This window comes from Loxodonta africana, chromosome 1 (genome assembly GCF_030014295.1).
Source record: "Loxodonta africana isolate mLoxAfr1 chromosome 1, mLoxAfr1.hap2, whole genome shotgun sequence".
Taxonomy (NCBI): Eukaryota; Metazoa; Chordata; class Mammalia; order Proboscidea; family Elephantidae; genus Loxodonta; species Loxodonta africana.
In genome coordinates, this window is record NC_087342.1 from 149192729 (window position 1) to 149216970 (window position 24242).

The 24242-nt window shown below is 37.9% G+C and overlaps 1 protein-coding gene across 6 annotated transcripts in view; it reads left to right on the plus strand.

Moving 5' to 3' along the window:
- Positions 1-1141: 1141 nt before the first annotated feature.
- The window catches only part of SLC35A1 (solute carrier family 35 member A1), a 33279-nt gene continuing 10178 nt past the window's right edge, over positions 1142-24242 (plus strand). Inside the window, exons 1-5 of one of the 6 annotated variants that reach the window (XM_064288879.1) lie at positions 6796-6907; positions 13627-13729; positions 13841-14027; positions 22929-23088; positions 23281-23433. In XM_064288879.1, coding sequence (XP_064144949.1) covers positions 13981-14027; positions 22929-23088; positions 23281-23433 — 360 coding nt within the window. In that variant the 5' untranslated portion in view covers positions 6796-6907; positions 13627-13729; positions 13841-13980. Of the gene's footprint in view, positions 1243-1321; positions 5202-6729; positions 6908-13626; positions 13730-13840; positions 14028-22928; positions 23089-23280; positions 23434-24242 lie in introns of those variants that run through there. The other 5 variants (XM_064288862.1, XM_003404359.4, XM_064288892.1 and 2 more) reach the window with 5 other exon arrangements.

Consider the following 24242-nt stretch of genomic DNA (forward strand, 5'->3'; position numbering starts at 1 on the left):
TCTGGTAAGGACTGAGGTCCCTTTATGGTATTTTTAATTCATCCACATAGGTTGCCCACTCATTTTACTAAGGAATTATTTCTAACATATGCTAACTAACATCTTCTAGTGATTGACTTTATAGTGGCTGAAATGTCTGTTGATACCTCTAACATTTCATTTCTGAGGCCCTTTTGTTGTAAGAAGATCATGTAGTTAGAAAGTCTGGCTAGCTAAATATAATTGACAATCTGACCACAAGGACACAGGCACAAGACTTCTAAACAAATATGTAATATAAATTGTATTTAATTTAAACAAGGGATAACTATGGAAGGTAACGTGTGAGGTGGAAGTTATAAAGAATTGCTGAAAGTAATTTCTACCTTATTAAAAAAAATTTTTTTTATGATATGGGGCAGATTATACAATAGACATGGTAAGCACGGCTCTTACCTTGCTTACCAGATCATCTGTAGTGAACATCAAACGTGGTGAAACCCATGTGAAACTGTTGACTACAGGTTAGTAAGCACAAGTAAGCCCCTGCTTATTTACTGGGTCTCATCCCTCCCTTTCAAGGCTTACAAATTTGAAAAGAGGCTTTAATTTTGTAGGAAGGTGCTGTGCGTTTGGGAGAGAGACAGACGCCTGCCATACCTCCAAGGAGAATCTTTGATATGATGAAAAATCTTAAATTGTTCACTACAGACATGTGGTCTGCACTACAAATACGTGGTCTGCACTACAGACCATCACGGGTGCTTACCTTGCCTACTGGATAATCTGTCCCTGTTTACGATTTCTGGAGGTTTTTCCAACATCTTTGACCGGATCGAATCACTAAATCTAACCGCTAATCCTCATCTGCCGCCTAGTCCCCCTTTGCAGGGAATACAATTCCCAGAAGGTGACGCTCCGCTCCCTCGACTCCGCTCCCTGAGCCGGCTGGGAGTTGTAGTTTACTTAACAACACCTTCCAACTGAGTCTTACACACCTGTCACCCAAGACTCGGCCGTAAAGGCCTGTCCTCTCTCCGGGTCCTTCCCTTTTTTGGAAGTGGCTCAGCGTTCTGGCCTTAACCTCAGTTCTTAGCTGGGTGGTCGGCCGCTGGGCGGTCGGTCAGCGAGGCGCTCTAGGCCGAGCGTTTTTCGTCTCTATGACCATAGTGGGCGGTCCCCCGCGACTTGCGCACGGAGCGCGGAGGGGGGCGCGCGTCAGTTCCGCGCGGGGCTGTCCGGGCACCATGGCTGCACCAAAAGGTGAGGCTGAGGGGCACCGGGAGGGCCGAGAGCGGGCGCGGCTAGAGCTCGGAGCCTGCGGGGGGCGGTGGTGGACCAGCGTCAGCAATTGTCGGCACCTGTCGGGCGGCAGTTCCTCTTGAGCCGCTCCCTGGCTTGAGTCCGCTCAGCCGCCTCTCTGGGCAGTGCGGGGCAACCAGCCTCCTATTGCGGGCTGCTCTCGGCGCGACAGAGTCCGCGCCGGCCGGTTCGGCTGTCCGAGAACGTGCCTGCCTCGACGAGCTGGTTGTGGGTGGGAGCCGAATCCAGTCGGGCCCAGGCTGCGGCGGAGCCGGAAGCGGACCCGGGCGCAGGTCCGGCACTGGACTCCTATCATCCAGCGGGAGGCAAGACAGTTCTTCGTTCTGGCCCGGTTCACCGCGACTGCGGTCTCTTCTGCGTCTCCTGCCCTGCAGATGCTTAGAAACTTAAGGGCATGCTCCGGGTGCAGAGCCCAAGCAGCAGCTGGTCTGTGTCACAGCCACTAAAAACATCCCTGGAGGGTTAAAACAGCACTGATAACCGTAGCGAGATGGAGAAAACCATTGTTAACAGAATTCCCAAGAAGAAATGTTTGTGGTTAGAAGGAGCATTGGTATTTTGGGTGGGAGGTGAGATCCATCCTCCTCCCCCAAGGATTGGTACTTTCGGGTGATAATATCTGGTGACTAATTGCCATTTAAGGAGGGGGAGTTTGATTAAGTCCTCACGATTTTGTTTTGCTGACTAGGGTATGGTAAGCTGGGACCAGAGCTGAATTTCTGGAAGATAGAACTGTAGCTAGCAGGAGTTGGGTGACACTCTGATTCTTCCTCCACCTGTCCCCCATAGAGCTCTTGGTTTCAGCTCTTAATAAATGTTGAACAAATATTTGAAGAATATCCTGTTGCAGGGTTGCCAGATTATTTTCCTGGTTGGGGAGTCCACAGTTATCATTAAAGCCCTGCCCATGGGCATTGTCTGTAATGGCATATGCTGCTTTTATGCATTCTCCCATTTCATATAAGTCCAACCTTAAGAGTCTATTTTGTGGCAATATAGGAAGTAAAAGGAAAAAAAGTGTTTTGATAACTAACATACAATAGGGACAGCAGCATAATGAGAAACAAAAACTTGAAAATTACAGAAGTGAATTATTTGAAATTGGTGCAACATTTTACAGATCTAGCCTTATTGCCAATAAATATTGGTTGTGCCTCCTAAAAACCAAACCAAACCAAACTAAACCCATGGTCGTCAAGTTGATTCCAACTCATAGCGACCCTATAGGACAGAGTAGAACTGCCCCATAGGGTTTCCAAGGAGCGCCTAGTGGGTTTGAACTGCCGATGTTTTTGTTTAGCAGCTGTAGCTCTTAACCACTGTGCCACCAGGGTTTCCTGTGTCTACTAGAAATGAATAATAGAAAATTGCATAGTTTGCAGTTTCAGTAGTTTAATATTCACAAAGGTTTTATCTCCACCCAGACCCAGTGCCGTCGAGTTGATTCCGACTCATAGCGACCCTACAGCACAGAGTAGAACTGCTCCATAGAGCTTCCAAGCAGCGCCTGGCAGATTTGATATAACCCAGGTTATATCTGGGTCTCCTGAATTTCCAAATTCTCAGGTCTTAAAAATAATGTCCTCCATAAACTATAGTAAAATATAACTGAAAAGTATAACAACACCTTAAATGCGCCTATAAATATAGAACAAGAGTGATTTAATAAGCTATTAAAATTTTTGGCACACTTATCGAAAGATGTAAATTATAGAGCAGACTTGATCAATTCACAGAAACTGTTCTGTGCTTTATCCAAGACTTATATTTTTAGTTAAGGACTATTGATTTTTAGACCCGTTCATTTCTGTCACTGTCATTTGCAGTTGTTGGCTTTCTTTGTGGGGCCATTTTCCACATAGAAACAAATATTTGTGGGGACTAATGTGAACTTGTGAGAGGCAGAATACGATGAAGGTTAAGACGTTGCATACAGTTGAGTTGTGGGCTAGATCTATAGTCACTGTGGGCATGATTTAAATCCTCAGCAAAATTTAATATGATTACATGTCATGGATTTTATGATATTAACCCTGAAAAATTAAAATTGCTGGTAATTGAAATCTCATACTGGATAATTTGTGAATGGAGTGAAGAGATATTTTGATCTAATGTTAAACTGAAGGATGGAAAGTCATACTTAGAATATTATTTTTGAAAAATTCCTTTAATATACTTTAAAAATGATATTCCCTGCCAAAACCCTGTATGTTTTACAAATATCTAAATTTATTTGATTACCCTTCCACTTAGATCAGTAGTTATTTTCAAGAATATAATACGTATTCTCATGTAATCATTACGTAAATATTTTCAAAGCTGATAAGAAAATAGTATTACAGGTCAGAGTATGTTTGCAGGCTATAAATATTTGGTTTAGTGTTTAAACATTCACTGTGTTGTTTTTGGAATCCGGAACCTATATAATACCTAAAATAAAGTAGTTTTTAGTTTGACAGCCCTAAACTTTCTTTTTATGAAAATGATAATCTAGGACATGGTTTGGCAAATTTTTCAGTAAAGGGCCAGGTTGATTTCTGTCACAACTACTCAGTTCTGCTATTGTTGGGTAAAAGAAGCCATTGGCAGTATGTAAATAAATGAGCTAACCTATGTTCCAGGAAGCTCTGGTGGCACAGTGGTTAAAGTGACCAGCTGCTAACTAAAAGTCCAGTGGTTTGAATCCACCAGCTGCTCCGAGGAAAAAAGATGTGGTAGCTACCTTCTGTAAACATAACAAGCTTGGAAACCCTGAGACAGTTCTCCTCTGTCCTATAGGGTCATTACGAGTTGGAATTGACTCGATGGCAGTGGGTTTGGTTTTTGGCTTACCTATGTTCCAATAAAACTTTATTTTTGGACATTAAAATTTAAATTTTATGTGATCGTCACATGTCACAAATTGTTATCTTCATATTTCTTGTCAACCATTTAAAAATGTGAAACCATTTTGAGCTTGCAGGTTGTATAAAAACATGATGAGAGCCATAGTTTGCTCACTGTTAATCTAGAAGATGGGAAATGTTTTCTCCTCCACTGAGTAATTAAAGATTATTGCTGTTTATTTTTTGAAGGCATACATTTATCCCTAGTGTAGGAAAGTTTAGAACAAAGGCAGTATTGTGATCTCCTTCACTTCCTTTTACATAAACGCTGCTGTTTTTTCAAACATAAACAGATCTTTGGAAAGAAAGTTTAGGCAGATAAAAGCTTTATTTCTTCTGTGCTACCTTATTACTTTTCAGTTAATACCTGATGTAATTTTACAGATTTGCCTGCAATTTGCAAATTGTTTTAACTCATTTCTTTAATTCCTCCAGTGGAAAATACTTATATTGAAGAATCTGTTTTCTTGTAAGTTCCTGTTTTACAAATGTAAAGATAATTGGTGTGGAAGTTTTATCATCCTTTGCGTTTAAATTATGATTAGGTTCCCAAAGCAGTGAATTAAAGTGTACTTAGCACATACTGTAGGTACAGTAGCAGTCCAGAATCAACCTATGTCCCTTTGAACTCTTAACCTGGGGTTGTGTGGCCCCTTGGCCAAATCCGGCTCATTTCCTATTTTTGCATGGCCTGAGAGCTAAGAATGGGTTTTACAGATGAATATTTGCAATTGATTTGATGAAGGAATGCTAACTTTGAGCCCCAGTTAAGTGAAATGTTACCCTCCGCCCCCCCCAAAAAAGAATTCCATTCTTCTTGTTAGTCGACATGCAGTCGGCTCTGACTCACGGTGACCTTATGTTTAACAGAATGAAACGTTGCCCAGTCCTATGCTATCTTCATGATCATTGCATTCTTCTCATTAGTGGACTTATATTACAAAGCATTGTACTCAATTATTACTACATTTTGAATTTTGTCAAAGAATTTGCGAGAATTTGTTTTCTTGTCACGTAAGTACTTATAATATCCTCAATTTTTCTTTGTTGCCTGGAAAGCCTAAAATATTTAATAAAGAAAAAGTTTGCTGATCCCTGTTTAATCTGAGCCTGAATATTTGGATGGAGGTTAAGGAGAGCTGGGGGATGAGAGGTGGGAGATAGGTAAAGAAAGTAGAAATAGTTTGAACTTTGGAAGATTTGGATGGAAGTTATGGAAAGCTGGGGGATGAGAGGAAGTAGGTAGGTAAAAAACCAAAAAAAACCCAAACCCATTGCTGTTGAGTTGCTTCCAACTCATAGTGACCCTGTAGGACAGAGTAGAACTGCCCCATAGGGTTTCTTAGGAGTGGCTGGTGGATTTGAACTGCCAGCCTTTTGGGTAGCAGCCATAGCTCTTTACCACGGAGCCACCAGGTAAGTAAAGAGATTGCAAACAGTTTGAGCTTTGGAAATTTGGATGGAAGGTATGGAGAGCTGGGGGATGAGAGGAGGTGGGTAGGTAAAGAAAGTAGAAATAGTTTGAACTTTGGAAGATTTGAATGGAAGTTATGGAGAGCTAGGGGGTGAGAGAAGGGAGGTAGGTAAAGAAAGTAGAAATAGTCTGAACTTTGGATGATGCAGTGTTAGAGAAAGGCTGGGAGTAAGGAAGTATGAGGGAGGGCAGAAGGAGGACCTCGTACTTATCCCCAGTGTTTGTGGTTTTATTGAAGGTGTTTGATCAGAAGACATCAAGGGCTAGAGGTGGTCTTGGTGCCTGAGTGATGGCTGTGGCTCCGATATACTTGCAGGGAGTTCTTAAATTATTTATAAATTGTGTATTTCCTGCATTTCAAGTTTCACAGAGCTTCAGTCTTTCTTGTTTGTGTTATGAACTATTTCTCTGCATAATGCAGTGAAATGAGAAGCTAGATGGAATTTGTTTTTTATTATGATAAACTTCCATAAGCCCTGCTGTTATCTCTTAGGTACTCCTTTTCTTTCTGCTGTTGTTACATTTGGAATACACATTACTACAGTTGTTTTCATGCTTTGCTTTGATAAATTTGTAATCGTAAAGATATCTAAAACATGAACCCTGGTGGCACAATGGTTAAGCTCTCGGCAGCTAACCAAAAGGTTGGCGGTTTGAACCCACCCACTGGCTTCTCAGGAGAAAGACTTGGTAATCTGCTCCCATAAAGATTACAGTTTAGATTACAGTTCTACTCTGTCACATGGGGTTGCTATGCTATGAGTTAAAATCGGCTCGATGGCACCTAACAACAAGCTAGAGTTAGTATATCATATGATCTTGTAATTGGGGCACTCCCAGGAACAAAACTAATGCCTAACTGAAGTCGATATTTAAAGTCAGCTGTGTTTTCTGTGTTTGTTGTATTCATGTAATTGGAAAATATTGTTTTGAAATAAATTTTTAAATGTCATTGATTTTAAAAAGTATTTTGTACTTGAAATTGGAAAGCATTTGGGCTATAACAGCAAACTTTTATATACATAATATTCTCTACTCAATAATGTTTTTGTTTCACATATTTTCCAGAGAATGTCAGTTTGTTATTCAAGTTATACTGCTTGATAGTGATGACCCTGGTGGCTGCAGCTTACACCATAGCTTTGAGATATACAAGGACATCAGACAAAGAACTCTACTTTTCCACCACAGCTGTGTGTATTACTGAAGTTATAAAGTTATTGCTAAGTGTGGGAATTTTAGCTAAGTAAGTATAAATACCTTTTAGTATGTAAAATTATTTTTTCCACTTAGTTAAGATACTTTTTTAATTAGAAAATTCAAGCTACATCTCTTTATATTTTTGATTGCTCTAGAGTAGTGTTGTGGTTAAGTGCTACAGCTGCTAATCAAAAGGTTGGCAGTTCGAATCCACCAGGTGCTCCCTGGAAACCCTATGGGGCAGTTCTCTGTCCTATAGGGTCGCTATGAATCAACTCGATGGTAATGGGTTTGGTTTTTTTTCTTTTTTTTTAGAGTAGTGTTTCTTAACCTGGGGCAGTTTTACCTCCCCCTACCCACCAGGAGATATTTTCGGTTGTCACAACTGGGCGGATACTGCTGGCATCTAGTGGGTAGAGGCCAAGGATGCTGCTAAACATCCTACAATGCACAAGATAACCCTCCAGAACAAAGAATTATCCAGTCTAAAATGTCAGGAGTGTCCAGGCCTGAGAACCCTGCTCTAGAAAGGGGATGGGGAAATTATGAGCCTTGGGCCAAATGCAGCTTGCCGCCAGTTTTTCTTGCAACAAAGAACATATGACCCACAAATCCTAAAATATTTGCTATTTTATCCTAACAGAAAAAAATTCCTGACCTTTGCTTTAAGAGGGATAAAAGATAATAGTTGACATTTTTGTGTGCTCTATGCTAAGTGCTTTTCATGAATTATCTCATTTAATCTTTATACATTTTTGAGGTAAGTACTGTAATTATCCCCATTTTATCAATACAGCATCTGAGGTTCCTCAAGATCACATTGTTAATATGTGTTAGTTCTGGGCTTTGAGTCAGTAACATCATATAAGAATTGTTTTAGCTAAGGATGCAGTATAAGAGAGGGTTGAGAATAGGGGCTTTGGAGTGAGACAGACCTATTTTTAATCCTAGACTCACTGGGGATTATGGCTATGCATACATTTCTTAACCTCTCTAAGCCTTAGTTTCTTTGCTTTTTCGGTTGAGGAAAATAATATAGAGTTTTGAGAGTGAAATAAAATCCTGTAGGTAAATTACCTAGCATGGTGGTTGACGCACAGTAAGCCCATACTAAATGGTGGTGGTGGTAGTGGTAGTATTTACATACAGATAAGGGATTTTATTTGATCAAGTTCTTTCTGGTTCTAAAAGTGAGGATTAGGTCTAGGATTGATAGTTTTCTTGCAGTCTTTCGTTTTTGAAAATGCATTTTTTTTTTCCAGCGGAAATGGCAAATATAAAAATTTTCTTAGTTTTTAAAATATGTACAGGTGGGAGCTGTTGGCTTTTAGACGAAGCTGAAGTGCTACTTTGGGAACTCCTAGTGGTACAGCAGTGAGCACTGACTGCTGCAGAGCCATTTGCCGTTCTTGGATCTCACTCTCTGTAGGTTTTGAGCCTCCATATCCTCATGCCAGACATGTAGCCAGTGTGCTGACCAATCAGCTGCCTTCCTTATGTATCCCAGGGGCTTAACAGCTTGCTAGCTCCTAGTGTATTTGTTGCTTGACTGGTCTAGTGATAAATGTTCTCATTCTGGGCTGCTATATTTTGTTTTTGTAAAAATTTTTTTTCGGTAAGCTCTATTGAGGTATGTTTTATATCATAAAATTTATGTCTTTTAGTGTATAGTTCTGTGAGCTTTGCCAGATGTATACAGTACAGTTCCCTCATCTCAGAGCATTCCCTCTGCCCCTTTGTAGTCAGCCTTTCTCTTCCATTCCCAACCCCTGATCTGTTTTCTGTCCCTATAGTTTTTCTTTCCCATGATATCATATAAATGAAATCATATTGCGTATAGCCTTTTGAGTCTTGCATCTTTCATTTAGCATAATGCATTTGAGAGTCATCCATATCTGTTGATGTATCAGTAGTTTATTCCTTTTTATTGCTGAGAAGTAGTCTTCCATTCTGTGGTTAAACTGCAGTTTGTTTATCCATTCACCATTTAAAGGACATTAGAGTTGTTTACAATTTGATTTTAAGCTAAATTTCAAATTATTGTATTCGAGGGGCAAAATTATGCTTGTAGGATAGTTTTAATTATGAGAAAAGTCAGTTCTCTAAATTTTATCCTTAACTTTTTTTCTGTTTAAGCAAAATAAAGACAGTTTGTAAAAGTGCAAATGGAAAACTCTTCAGTTTTCAAATTAAAGTTTAAATGATGTTAAAGTCAGTCATTGTTGAGCAGCTTCTAGGTACTGGACTCTGAGGCAGCTGTTGACAATGTACTACTCAGAAAATTTATAGTTGAGATGGGGATACAGACCTACATATAGCTAATAATACGGCAGTGTCTGATGCATGCTAGGTGAGTGGTATGAAGCCACAGAAAGATGAATGTAGACTGGCTTGCTTGGGGGAGGATTTAGGAGAGGGGTGGATCTGATTCATATGGGCAGATGAGAATTCATACAGCTTTTAGGATGTATTTTGGTGAGGGCAGGGGAAAAGTCTATAGACTTGTAGGCAGAAACAGACAAATTACATTTAAATACTTTTTATTTCATTTAACAAGTATTAATCGAGTGATTTCTATGTGAAAGTTATTATACTGAATGCTGGGTGTATAGGTATGAATGCAATAGATATGGACTCTGCTTGCATCCCCTGCGTGTCTGTCAGTTTGTTGTACTGTGGGGGCTAGTGTGTTGCTGAGATGCTGGATGTTATGCCACCAGTATTCAGGCATCAGCAGAGTCACCAGTGGTATACAGGCTTCAGCTGAGCTTCCAGACTAAGACAGAGTAGGAAGAAGGATCTGGTGGTTTACATCTGAAAAGAATTAGCCAGTGAAAACCTTATGAATAGCAGCAGAACATTGTCTGATTGCTTGGTAAAGTAGAGGGTCAGCAAAAAAGAGGAAGGCCCTCAATGAGGTGGATTGACACAGTGGCTGCAACAGTGGGCTCAAACATAGCAACAATTGTGAGGATGCTGCATGACCGGGCAGTGTTTCATTCTGTTGTGCATAGGGTAGTTATGAGTTGGAACTGACTTGACAGCACCTAATAACAACAACAACAACAACAACAACAACTGCTTGCTTGGCATTCAGGTTTGGTGAATGGGACAGAAAATAAATCAGTAAACACAAACATGATTACTGATGATCATGTGAAGAAGAATACTCTGAAAAGGCTTGGGGCAGGAGAAAAGACCAGAAAAATAATGTGGGACCAGGTAGTGGAAAGCTTGAATATATTTGAGTTTAAAATTTATCTTGTAGGTAAGAAACTTATTAGCTTGTAAGAGGCTAAAATCTCACACCCCTCACTGTTTCTGGCTTACCAAGATTCAGTTTTCTGGAAATTTACTTTTATTATGGCATTCTTGATTCTGGATGATATCAGATAAGTGAGAGGCCTTATGGTACCTTTAAAAGACAACATTGCAAAAGTGAAGGTCTCTTATGTTCAAAACTCCACAACAATGTCCGTTGAACAACCTAGAATTTAATAAATTCATAAAGTGTTAAGGCTTTGCTTCCTTAAGAAGAAATACAAGGGAATTGGAAGAAGAGGCATAGGGGAGCCTGTTTCCTCTCCTTGTTCTTCATTTTCCAAAGGGGCAAAACATTATAACTCAGGAATTAAATAGGACTGTTAAAGCATGCATGACATTTTAAACTATAAGTTGAAGTCATGGCAAAAGCAATGACACCTTTGGTATAACCCGGCATTCGGGCTGGTGTTCTGCCAACCCACCTGTGCAGACCTTTTATTTTGGTGCTTTTTTGGCTTTGCATTGTTTTATGTGCAGTATTTCTTACTCCTCTTCAGTTATTCAATCTTACAAGTATAACCAATTGTAATTTGTTTTATGGAGACTTTTTTGGGAAATTGGGGCCCTCGTGGCGCAGTGGTTAAACATTTGGCAGCTAACCGGAAGGTCAGCAGTTCGAATCCACCAGCTGCTTCTTGGAAACCCTATGGGGCAGTTCTACTCTGTGCTATGGGGTTGCTATGAACTGAAACCAACTCAGTGGCAATGGGCTGTGGGTTCTGTGGGGAATTATGTCAAATTACGTCAAAATAAAAGCACAAAAATTTCTAAAAATTCACCAGTCAGGTCAAATAGTGGTATTGAAATTAACAGCAGTGTGGAAAAATCGAATACTGTACTTCATCATCGTCATCGTCATCATCATCATCATCTGTAATTAACTGCTATATTTGTCACCAGCATAAGGTAGAGGATTTTGGTTTTGGATGAACGTTTACCAGTGTTCAGTTTGTGAGCACTTTGTAAGCACGACCAAAGCCAATCAGGGAAAAGTAATGAATTATGATGTACAGAATTTTAGTAGTTGGCATTTGACATTTCTATAAAAAAAATTTTTTTTATTTCTATAGCCAACAATAATTTGGCTGTGGAGAAGAATCCAGATTTACTGGACCTGGTGAGACAGTGGAATTCCTGAGACTATTACCCTGAGATATTCTTTAATCTTTGAACTGAAACTATCTTGTCAAGTCACTTTTTAGCTAAATAGCAGTTTAGCTCATAAAGTAAAAAATGTCACCCTTAAGTACTACACTGTTAAAAAAAAAACAAACAAACCCTCTATATGAGACCAAATGGTCAACAATTACTCCAAAGCATAGATGAGAAGGTTGAGGTTAATGAGGATGGAACAACTGCAACAGAAATAATGAGAGTGTTGATAAGGTGTGAAGAATGTAGCCAGCATCACTGAATGATATGTGTAGAAATTGTTGAATGGGAACCTGCTACTGAAAATACAATAAAATATTAAAAAAAAAAACACACAAGGAGTTTCTAGGTGGAAAACGCATTGGAAAAAAATTCAGAAAGAAGTGAAATGCATTTGAAACCACTGAAATTTACAGTGAATGCTAATTTTTATGGAGAAATATGTTATTACATTCTTATTTGAAACACACTGGTAGAAAACACCTGATACTCTAAGAAAAATACTTTATTTCTTGGAACAAAGGGTTTACTTTTAAGAAGATGTCCGTGAAAAATGTTAAATTTTTTTGAATTATAAAAGATAAAGATAAAGAAAAATTGTTTTACCCTATGAGGTCACAGATTGAAAGTGAATAAATTTCAAAATGAAATGTTACAGCACATTGTGATTGTTTTTTTCAGCTTATTCAGCAGTGTATGGTGAGAGTTGGTAATGAAACTAAACCACAGCTATGAGTTTGGGACAGGCTTCTAACGGAGGGGTTGGCAGCTGGAACTCACCAGCTACTCCATGGTAGAAAAGACCTGGTGATCAGCTCCTGTAAAGATAATAGACTTGGAAATCCTGTGGGACAGTTATACGCTGTCCTATAGACTCGCCGTGAGTTGGAATCGACTTGACGGCACACAGTTTGGAAATATTGAAAGTTAGTTCTAGATGTTGAAAGGACACCTGGGTTTTAATACTTCACCTGAAGCAGTTTGGAATTAGAAAAAGATGAATGAAAAGTGTGGCCATGCTATGATTGAGCCACGAAGAATGAACTGAAAAGGGTTGCAGCAAATGAAAGCGCCTAGAACTTTATATCTGTCTTTTAGACTTACTGGTGTGAAGCTTGCAAAGAAGTAAAAGATTTTTTAGATACTTTTAATGCTGTCATTTTCTTTGTACACTTATTCAAATTGGTATTTAAAAAAAATAGAGCAAAGGCAAATAGGATGTTAAAAAACACAGGTTGGATGTCAGTCAACATATCGCTCTAATGGGGAAACTTCTAAATATCAGAAAATATTTGTTACTTGAAAATTTTATGAGGTGATTTGCTGTACACAAAAAACTAAAATTGATTTCATATTTTTGGGAATTTACATTTGCTTAAAAATCCTTTACCATACAGTGTTGAAATAATTCTTTCTATAGAGCTAAAAAAGACTTTTTCTTTGTTTTCAAAGTAGAAGCAATATTTTTTATCATCTGAGAGAAAGAATAATGATATCAGGATACTGCAGGAGAATTATTGTATCAGAAATAACAAAAAGTTTAGAACTTGAAGAAAACTTTAACAAAAAAATTAGGTCTTGATAATGAATATAGTGTGTTTTCCCATACTCTCAGGAAAATAGTATAAAGTTAACATAAAAAAAAATAGATAACATACTACTAGATTTAGAGTTGAATTTTTTGAAAAAAAAAGGGAACAAACCCTTACTAGTTTTAAAAGAAAAACTATTAAATATAAAAGCTTCCAGACCCAAGTTTTAAATGAAATGCCCGTTTCGTTGTCAGGATTTAAGGCATAGTGGGTTTTCATAACTAGAGAGTCCTACTGGACAGAGCCCTGAATGACAATGTAGGTCAAATGACTGAGACCCCATTCTCTTTGGCTTTTTCTCTTCCCTTTTCCCTACCGCAGAGTAGGAGTAGGGCTTGCATCCCCTGGGGCAAGGAGTGTTCAAACATTCACTGTATTCGAGTGGTGAAAACTTTGTTTAGCGTATAGGCTGGAGCATATAGCTGGCTTGCTAAAACACTGGAATACTATAGTTTAATCTTATTTTTAATCCCAGTTCTTTTCTTTGCCCTACTTATTTATAATATTTAAAAAAACTAAAACCTTATCAGTGCAATTAACTTGAGTTTTTTCTCCCTGATATGTTCAGGTTATTTAACTTCTTAGAATAAACATAGACGTCTTTCAGTGAAGAGTGCCTGATATATATTGGGGCTAAAAAGATTATGGATTTCATTTTCATTTCTTCAGAAAAAAAGCAAAATCTTATTCCTTTTAGGATGTGTTTAAAGAACAGGAGGCAGAGAAATGCATACATTGGTGTGATCTCCAAGAAAACTGTGTAATAAATTATGAGGAAACCACTTAAACAAATTATTGATGTAAGTTATGATTGCCCTGTAAAGCCAAAGAATAATGCCCCTTTTGGGGGCTATTGTGAAAAATGCATGTTTGAAAACCTCATTAGCAGATATCTAACTTCTTTTCTTTAGAAAGCAAGCAACTATGCAGAATACCAGCTGTTAATCACTGTCAAACTGTGTTTTGTGAAGTGCCACACATCTTCCTCTGAGACTGCAGCAACTAAATTTGCTGCCTTCAGACATTCAGGATTGTTGCAGGGTGCCAGAGAATGGTGGTATTAAGGAACCAACTTTTCGTGTCCCCGTTTAGAAACAGGTGAGGGAAACATGCAGGTAAATACAGCTAGTTTTCATTTCATTCATGTACCTCTATTTTAGCTGTGATGAGAAGTCTCGGGCTGAGAGAAGTTTTCATTGGCAGTGATAGGATTGGAAGACAAGTTCCTTGATCTTTAGTTTTCAGATTATGAGTCTTTCAGACAAATGAGCAGTTTTTGATAATCCAGGACAGAGATAAGTACTTACTGACATTGTTATGCATATCAGTAATTTCCAATAATTTTATTTTTTCTCTTTTTGAACTCTTTATTTCCAAATGTTAACAATTTACCATGTATGTTTTATTATATTTTCTCTGTGTATGCGTTTGTACGTGTGTGTAATTTTTTTCTGAACAGCTTGAGAGTAAGTTGTAGACCAGATGCCCCTTTGTCCCTAAATTCTTCATTGCATGTTTCCTAACAACAGGGACCTTTAATCACAATAAAATGATCAAAATCAAGACATCAGTGGTACTCAAATAGTACTATCACCTAATTTACTAACCATAGACAGATTTTGCCGTTGCCCCACTAAGGTCCTTTATAGCAAAATAATTGTTTTTCCTCGACTGAGATCCAGTTCAGGATCGTACTTGAGGTTTAGCTGTCATGTCTCTAGTTCCTTTAATCTGGAACAGTTCTCCCGTCTTCCTTCTTCTTTTATGTCTTTGATATTGCTGAAGAGCATAGACCATTTATTTTGTAGACTGTCTTTCTATATATGTTTATTTGATGTTTTTTTATGATTATATTCAGTTTTTTTGGAGGTCAGGGATACCACAGGAATGGTGTTGTATTCTCAGTGTGTTATATCATGAGGCATATGATACTTTTGTCCCACTACTGGTGATGTAACTTTGATTTCTTGATTAAAGTTGAGTCTGCTCTGTTTTTCCACTGTAAAGTTACCATTTTCATCTTTATAATTAATAAGTATCTCATAGAGAGACACTTTGAAACTAGGTAAAGATAATGTTTCTTATCACACTTTCACTCACTAGTGTTATCCTCTGTTGATGAGTCTTTCCTGAAACAGTTATTTCTATGGTGGTTGCTGATCGGTACAGGCATACCTCAGAGATATTGGGAGTTTGGTTCCAGACCACTGCACCAAGGCAAGTCACATGAATTTTTTTTTAATTTCCCAGTGAGTATGAAAGATAGGTTTACACTATAGAGTAGTTTGTTAAGTGTGCAGTAGCATCGTGTCTAAAAAACAATGTACATACCTTAATTAAAAAATATGTTATTGCTAAAAAAGTGATAACCATCATCTGAGCCTTCGGTGGGTAGTAATCTTTTTTGCTGGTGGAGGGTCTTGTTGATGGCTGCTGACCAGAGTGGTGGTTGCTGAAAGTTGGGGTGGCCGTGGCAGTTTCTTAAGATAGCAATGAAATTTGCCACATTATTTAAATCTTCCTTTATGAAAGATTTCTCTGTAGCATGTGATGCTGTTTGATAGCGTTTTACCCACAATAGAACTTCTTTGAAGATTAGCATCAGTCCTCTCAAAACCTGCCGCTGCTTTATCAACGATTTTTATGTAATATAAAACCTTTGTTGTCATTTGAACAATGTTCACAGCATATTCACCAGTAGTAGATTCCATCTCAAGAAACCACTTTCTTTGCTCATCCATAAGAAGCAACTCCTCATCCATTAGAATTTTTATCATGAGATTGTAACAATTCAGTCACATCTTCAGGCTCCACTTCTAATTGTAGTTCTCCTGCAGTTTCCACCACAGCTGCAGTTACTTCCTCCACTGAAGCCTTGAACCCCTCAAAGTCATCCATGAGGACTGGAATCAGCTTCTTCCAGACTCCTGTTAATGTTGATATTTTGACCACTTCTCATGAATCACAAACGTTCTCAATGGCATCTAGGATGGTGAATCCTATCCAGAACGTTTTCAATTTACTTTGTCCACATCCATCAGGGGAATCACTAGCTATGGCAGCTCTAGCCTTATGAAATGTATTTTTCTTTTGTAAAGTTTTATTGTGCTTTAAGTGAAGGTTTACAGATCAAGTCAGTCTCTCATATAAAAATTTATACACACCTTGCTATATACCCCTAATTGCTCTCCCCCTAATGAGACAACACACTCCTTCCCTCCACTCTTCTCTTTTTGTGTTTACTCGGCCAGCTTCTGACTCTCTCCACCCTCCCATCTCTCCTCCAGACAGGAGATACCAGCATAGGCTCATGTGTCTTCTTGATCCAAGAAGCTCATTCTTCACCAGTATTGTTTTCTATCCCATTGTCCAGTCCAATCCCTGTCTGAAGTGTTGGCTTTGGGAATGGTTTCTGTCTTGGGCTAACAGAAGGTTTGGGGACCATGACCACTGGGGTCATTCTAGTCTTAGTCAGACCATTAAGTCTGGTATTTTTTTCAAGAGTTTGAGGTCTGCATCCCACTGCTCTCCCGCTCCCTCAGGGGTTCTCTGCTGTGTTCCCTGTCAGAGCAGTCGTGGGTTGTAGCCGGGCACCATCTAGCTCTTCTGGTCGCAGGCTGATGTAGTCTCTGCTTTATGTGGCCCTTTCTGTCTCTTGGGCTCATAATTACCTTGTGTCTTTGGTGTTCTTCATTCTGTTTTGGTCCAGGTGGGTTGAGACCAGTTGATGCATCTTAGGTGGGTGCTTGCTAGCATTTAAGACCCCAGATGCCACTCTCCAAAGTGGGATGCAGAATGTTATCTTAATAGATTTTATTATGCCAATTGACTTAGATGTCCCCCGAAACCATGGTCCTCAAAGCCCTGTGCCTACTATGCTGGCCCTCTAAGTGTTCAGTGTATTCAGGAGACGTCATTGCCTTTGGTTTAGTCCAGTTGTGCTGACCTCTCCTGCACTGTGTTGTCTTTCCCTTCACCTAAAATAGTTCTTACCTACTATCTTAACTAGTGAAAACCCCTCTCCCTCCTTCCCTCCCTCCCTCCCCCCTCTCGTAACCATCAAAGAACATTTTCTTCTCTGTTTAAACTGTTTCTTGAGTTCTTATAATAGGCGTTGACTTCTCTCTAGCTAAGAAAGTCCTAGGTGGCATCTTCTTCCAATAGAAGGCTGTTTCATCTGCATTGCAAATCTGTTGTTCAGTGTAGTCACCTTCATCGGTTCTCTTAGCTAGATCTTTTGGGTAACTTGCTGCAGCTTTTGCATCAGCTGTTGCTGCTCTACCTTTCAGTTTTATGTTATGGAGAGGGCTTCTTGCCTTAACTCTCATGAACCAACCTCTGCCAGCTTCAAACTTTTCTCCTGTAGCTGTCTCACCTCTGATCCTTCACGGAATTGAGGAGAGTTAGGGCCTTGCTCTGGATTAGGCTTTGGCTTAAAGGAATGTCACAGCTGGTTTGATCTATCCGGACCACTAAAACTTTCTCTGTCAGCAGTAAGGCTGTTTCACTTTATCATTTGTGCATTCACTATAGTAGCCCTTTAATTTGCTTCAGGAACCTTTCCTTTGCATTCACAACTTGGCTAACTGTTTGGCACAAGAGGCCTAGCTTTCGGGCCTATCTCAGCTTTTGACATACTTTTCTCACTGAGCTTAATCATTTGTAGCTTTTGATATAAAGTGAGAGACATGTGACTCTTCCTTTCACTTGAACACTTAGAGGCCGTTGTAGGGTTATTAATTGGCCTAATTTCAATATTATCGTGTTTCAGGGAATAGGGAGGCCTGAGGAGAGGAAAAGAGCTGGGGGAACGGCTGGTCAGTGGAGCAGTCAGAACACACACAACATTTATCGATGAAGTTTGCCATCTTGATTGGGTGCAGTTTGTGGTGCCCCAAAACAATTACAATAGTAACATTAAAGATCACTGATCACAGATCACCATAGCAGATATAATAATAATGAAAAAGTTTAAAATACTGTGAGGATTACCAAAATGTGACACAGAGACATGAAGTGAGCACGTGCTGTTGGAAAAATGGTGCTGATAGACTTGCTTGGCACAGGGTTGCCACAGACCTTCAATTTGTAAAAAACGCAGTATCTGAGAAGTGCATTAAAGCAAAGTGCAATAAAATGAGATATGTCTGTAGTTTCCTAATTTCGTCATTCCCTGTACATTTACTAATTGGCACTTTAAGGAACTTCCTCTTCTCTTCCAATTTCTTATTTGTTTATATGAGCATGGACACCTGAATTCTTTATATATAGGTTATAACTTATTATTATCATTACTTAATTTGATCATCAGATTGTCCCAGATTTAGACAGTGGTATCTCCTTCTCCTGTGGGTTTTTTTTTTTGTTGTTTAAATTTTATCAATCTTAGAGCAGTTTCTTACCTTTTAATGTAGCAAATGTTCTAGGCTTATCTTGTACTTTCCCTATTTCAACCCTGAAATAACATCTCTCCAAGGAACCCTTTTCGTTTTAGTGGAGAATCATGTTTAGAAACCAGAAACTAGGCACTAGATGTGAGCAATCCTACTGGGTATCATTGCTTCTAGACCTTCTCAGCACACAGATAGGAAATACATGTATGTGTATATGTACACACTCATCTATATTTATACATGCATGTGTGTGTGTGTGTGTGCATACACAACAGTGAGTTATAAATTGGTTGATACCTACAATTCTGATCCAACAGCACAGGATTCATTCTAGCCTCCCTTTTTCCATATTTGTTTCCCTCCTCCAGTAGTAACAAAGGTTCCCATTATTCTCAAGATATTTTATTTGTTCAATCCTAGAGTATATAATAAGTAGTTTTAGAATTTGTAACTTAAACTGAAGAAACAAACTTACCAATTTAAGTTCAGTATTCATATACTGTTCTTTATGTTTTCAGCTTTATGCACATAGTAAAAAATACTGTAGAGTACTCAGGTTAGTTCTGTCTCCATCATTGTAATCTTGTTATTCATTTGAAATAATGTCAGGTTTTTGGTGTTTGTACTCAATTTTGGGTTCTCCCCATTCTTGTTGATTTAACTTATAATTTCCAGTAAATTTTGCAATGTGAACTTATACTTGTAATTTCAAACAGACATTAAATTAGAATTGCAAGGAAAAATAAAAGGGTGTGGGGAGGAATTAATGGGTGGCTACTTTATTTTGGTAAATAGGGTTTACATGGTCTAGTTGGTGAATTTTAATTATATGCTGGGCACTGTGTATAATACACACTGTATACGCTGTTTCACTTTACTTTTTCTTTTCGGTTAAATGTTTTACCTTAGTGATGGTTCCGTGTTAGTACAGATATACCTCATTCTTTTTAAGAGCTGCATGATATTCCATTATATGGATGTATCATATACACCAGTCTCTACTGATGGGCATGCAGGTTGTTTCCATTCTTCTGATACTGAAAAATAAAGAAGTGATAATTATCTTTGTACATACATCTTTGGCACATGTATGATTACATCAGATCACTTGTAAATTGAAAGTCACATGCTTCATATGATGGTTATTTTTGTCTTCAAATTGACTTCCTTACTGGTTTTTACACCAGGCTCCCAAAGTCTTTTATACGAGTTAATTATGCTTCACTTTGAAAATAAGAAATTTGTGTACAAGATTTAAATTTCTTAAGCACACGAGTAACTTTTGCTGTATTCTATTTCCATAGTGCCTTGGTAACCTAGCCAGATTTTATGCGTCCTAGTAGTTCTCATCAAATCAGGAGCTGGAAGAATGAGGCCTATTTTTGACCAAACACAGATCAGAAAGAATTGGTTTCAGCCGGTTGATAGGAAATTTAGGGGGGATAGGCGGCAGTGGAATCTCTCTGCAGTCAACATGGAGCTTCAGAATTTCTTCAGGTAACGAAAGGTTACACATGGATCCTGTATCAGTGACGGAAGTCAAACTAATTGTTTAAATAAGAAGCTTAGTGGGAAAGAAGACTAGATGTAAAAATAAATTTTATGTATGCTTTTCGAATATACTAGGAGCCCTGGTGGCAGCGGTTAAAGCACTTGACTGCCAACTGGAAGATTGGCAGTTGGAACCCACCAGCCGCTCCACAGGAGAAAGATGCAGCAGCCTGCTTCCGTAATGGTTTACAACCTTGGAAACCCTATGGGGCAGTTCTCCTCTGTCCTGTGGGTTCACTGTGAGTCCGAATTGACTCAATGGCAGTGGGTCTGCTTTTTTGGTTTTGTTTATACATGCACTTTCTCTTATCTAGCAATATTATTTATATAATTAAATTTAACATACTTAACAAAAAGTGCTCATTAAGGTGCTTGTCATTTGATTTCCAAGAAAATATCAGGTCAGAAAAATAGAAGAAAAAAATAACTTGGTTTTTGTGTATTCCTTTTATGGTATACTCAAGGTTATGGTGTATTTAGAATTGATAATTTGTTTTTGTCTCCTTAATAGTAACAGAAAAGGACAGATGATTACTAGTATTTTCTGGAAGATATGTAGCTCTTGTTACTTTTTTTTTTCTTTTTTTAATAACTTTAGTGAGTAAAGCTAAATACATGCTTTAAGAGCTATGTTCTTAATAAATAAGCTTAATTAAACAGGGTCGAATCTGATTAGCACTGAAACCATTTACACCTGTTTTAAAACTTTCTGCATGGTAAGATTCCCACTTATTCTTTCTTCTACCTCCTAAATACCTTGATTCTACTTTCTGATGTTTTTCTGTTAGCCTTAAAGTCTTTTTTTCTCTTTTACTGGTTCTTTTAGCATGCTTAGCTAATTTGAATAAAGCTAATTTTTGCAGCTTATTTCAAAATATCTTACTTTCTATGATTATGTAATACTGCTGTAATACTTGAACTTTCTTAGTAGTTAGCATTCTAGTGTATCTTGGCTTCTCTAATATCTGCTTTAGAGAAACCAGAAAAGGGTATCTAAACCTTCCTGACAGTGAAGGAATAGCTCCTAAGCATCCAACAAAAAGGATTTAGCCAGAAGAGCCAAAGACCTTGAGGTTAATTCTGACATATTGTGCTTTATTGGATTTTATTTCTGTGGGGGGGAGGGTGGTAAAATTGCATTGCCTATAGATGGAGATTAAGGGAAAGGATAAATAACTACTACCTGTAGCCTTTAAAGGTTCCATTTGAGGAATCTTATGAGAGATAAATGGATATGGGAGGAGGTGGAGTGTGAGAACTGGGTACAGGTAAACAGGTACTCTTGGTAGCTCCTTATGGTGTCACCCTGAAGGTATACCAGGTATATAAATTAGCATTCTAGAAGGATATTAAAAGTGATAGTATAGTGAAAGCAGTGTCCCATACTTCACATAGTTTGTGAGATTGTACTATCATATGGGGCTTATTAATGATAACTATGGTAAGAAGTGTTCCATTGTGTTTTCTAATACATCACCTTGTTAAGATGGTCATTGGGTTGGACCCCTGTGTTTCGCTTTTTACTTTAATCTTTATACTTTTGCCTTTAATATTTTTCTTCATTTTTAAGATTGAGAGAAAAATATTTTTTGAAAAAGTATCCTTTATACACTGTTGAAGATGTCAGGAAAGTATATAAAACTTCTTAGTTTATATTGAAACACAGGTAAAAAAAAGAATGTCAAACATTTAAAGGGCCAGTCTTAAGGTACCTGGAGAACTCTGCTGTCTAGAATATCTCATAGAGTGATCTTTGTGTATTCTGTCCCTCTTCTGATACAGTTTGTAGTCCACCACCAGACTGTGCTCATTACTTTTCAGCATATTTACCGTTGCGGCATGGAGGGTGTAGGACTTAGCAACAGAAGGTCTGTAAGAATGTCTTTTGTCTCTGTGGCCCAGACCATATTTTCTGTCTTACTTAAGCATTTTCTTGGGGGCTGGAATGTTCTACAGGGAACAGATAGGCACAGGTAGTCAATTTGACATTACGGACTTTTTGTTCCCAGAACTTAGGTAACTATTTTTGAAGTATTGAAATATGAAAAAATTCAGTTCACAACTGTTGATGGTAATATGTTAACCAAACGTGTAGAGGCTCATTGTGATTATCATAAATACTGAGTTGAAATGTATCTGTCTCATGGTCAAGATATTATGGTCTTTTTAAGGAAAACTTGCCGTTAGGACCCTTCTGATGAAGTTTTCTTTTTGTATTGATGGTTACTATAAAACATTGTTTTATTTTTATGTTCAGGAAATAAACGAGCTGATTTACAAAAGGATCCAGATTTGCCAGTTCCTTTCCTGAGCAAAAATAAGAATAGCTAAGAGCATGCATAAGCAATATGCAGTCAAATAGCAAATTTTGTGTACATCACAGATATGGTTTACTTTTGTTGGTATTAATTCAGATTTCCTGCAGCATTATACAGATATGTACTTAAGAGCTTTAATGAGAATATGCTTATGTAAATGAACGATTTAGTCTCCTATATTTCATAAGCTCTGAGTTCATTTATGGCAATATTGATCTGAGTCTCTCAATTCCTCACCCAAGTGACTTCCATAAATATTAAAGCCTTTTTCTTTTTTTTTTTTTGCAATTTATTGTAGTTAAAAAAAAAAAAAGAAAACTTTAAATATGAATATGTTGTCCAAATAATTAAAAAATAATCAGGGTGAACTTGACATAATGACCTTTAAAGTGGCAGGGGATGAAATTAATTTCTCATAGGTAATAGCAATTCTGGGTTTCTAATGTCTCATTATTTAAAATACTCAAAAACTCCTGGAGCTTTGACCAGAAGTAGACATTGTAGATGTACTTTCCCAAATAGAACTTGTAGTTGTATGTCTTTTATAAGGATGCATTGTTGGCATGTTTCTTTTAATTAATCTAAAATTAGTTGGAAATTATTAAAATAAGCTTCCTAAATTGCATCAGTGGACTTACCACAATATAGCTATCCTGTGTATGAGGGAATGTGTCTAGAATATGCTCATTAATTCTCTTCCTCACCATCTTCCTTTCTCCCCCCTTTTGTTTTCAAAGAGAAACTGGTAGTCTGGGTAGATTCAAGACGTCTTTAAGAGACAATGTCTTGGGGAGCCCCAAGGAACTGATGAAGTTAAGCGTGCCATCGTTAGTGTACGCTGTTCAGAACAATATGGCTTTCTTAGCTCTTAGCAATCTGGATGCTGCAGTGTACCAGGTAAGTGGAGTTGTTGCTAATGCAAGGCGCAGAATCTTAGAAAATGTTTTTATGGTGAACAGCTTTTTATTAACCCTTTATAACATTATCAAATACTTTTTTCTTGATAATTCTATAAATGAATCAGAAATTATATATATGTGCTAGAGACTGATATTAGCTGAATTCATTAATTCATTGTTTCGCCTCTAGGTGACTTACCAGTTGAAGATTCCCTGTACTGCCTTATGTACTGTTTTAATGTTAAACCGGACACTCAGCAAACTACAGTGGGTTTCAGTTTTTATGCTATGTGGAGGAGTCACCCTTGTACAATGGAAACCAGCCCAAGCTACAAAAGTTGTGGTAAGAAACAAAATGTATACCATGAATAAAATAAGAAACTTCCTTAAGTCTAATACACTTCGAGCAGTCACATTGATGAATACAATATGATTTCTTTGATTTAAAATGAACTTTCTTAGTATAATGTTGCTTATTAGAAAGGATAATACAGCAACACTGGCTTTCTGTTTCTTAGAGGGGACTATACATAAAATAAGTTAGAGATAGAAAGTACAATGTAATCCAACCCCATCAAAATTGAAGTCTAAAGAAGCAAAGTAACTTGTCCAAAGTTATACAGTTAATAGCTAACTTATGACTAAAACTGCCAGCTTCCACACTGTATATGTAGAACTTCTAGGCTTCTTTTAGACATCTTCTCAGAAACACTGGGCAAGGTAAAGGTTTTCTTCAAGTTTTCATATTCGCCCTCAACTTAAGAAGTTTCTTACCCTTTGCACATAATCTCACTGTCATCATTGGAATTATAGGGGAGTAGAGTTTTTTTTTTTTTTTAGTGTTCTTACTGATAATTGATAACTAAAATAGGGCAAAAAATCCCCTTTACTTAGAATGAACTTTTAGTTTGTTTAGAGTTGAATATTTAGGTATATACTTGATTTTTTATATAAGCCTCAATCAGTTATTTTCCCAAAGACAAGTAGGAAGTGAAGCTCTAGTGAATGACCTTCCGAAGATCAGGGGCTTCCCTCTACCACCAAACTCTCTTCAATTTTTAGCCAACAAAGGAGCATGGTTCTATTAGGAGTATAAGGCAGCTGGGAATATATGGGGAGCCTGTGAAAGTGGAAAGTGGAAAGTCAATTCCT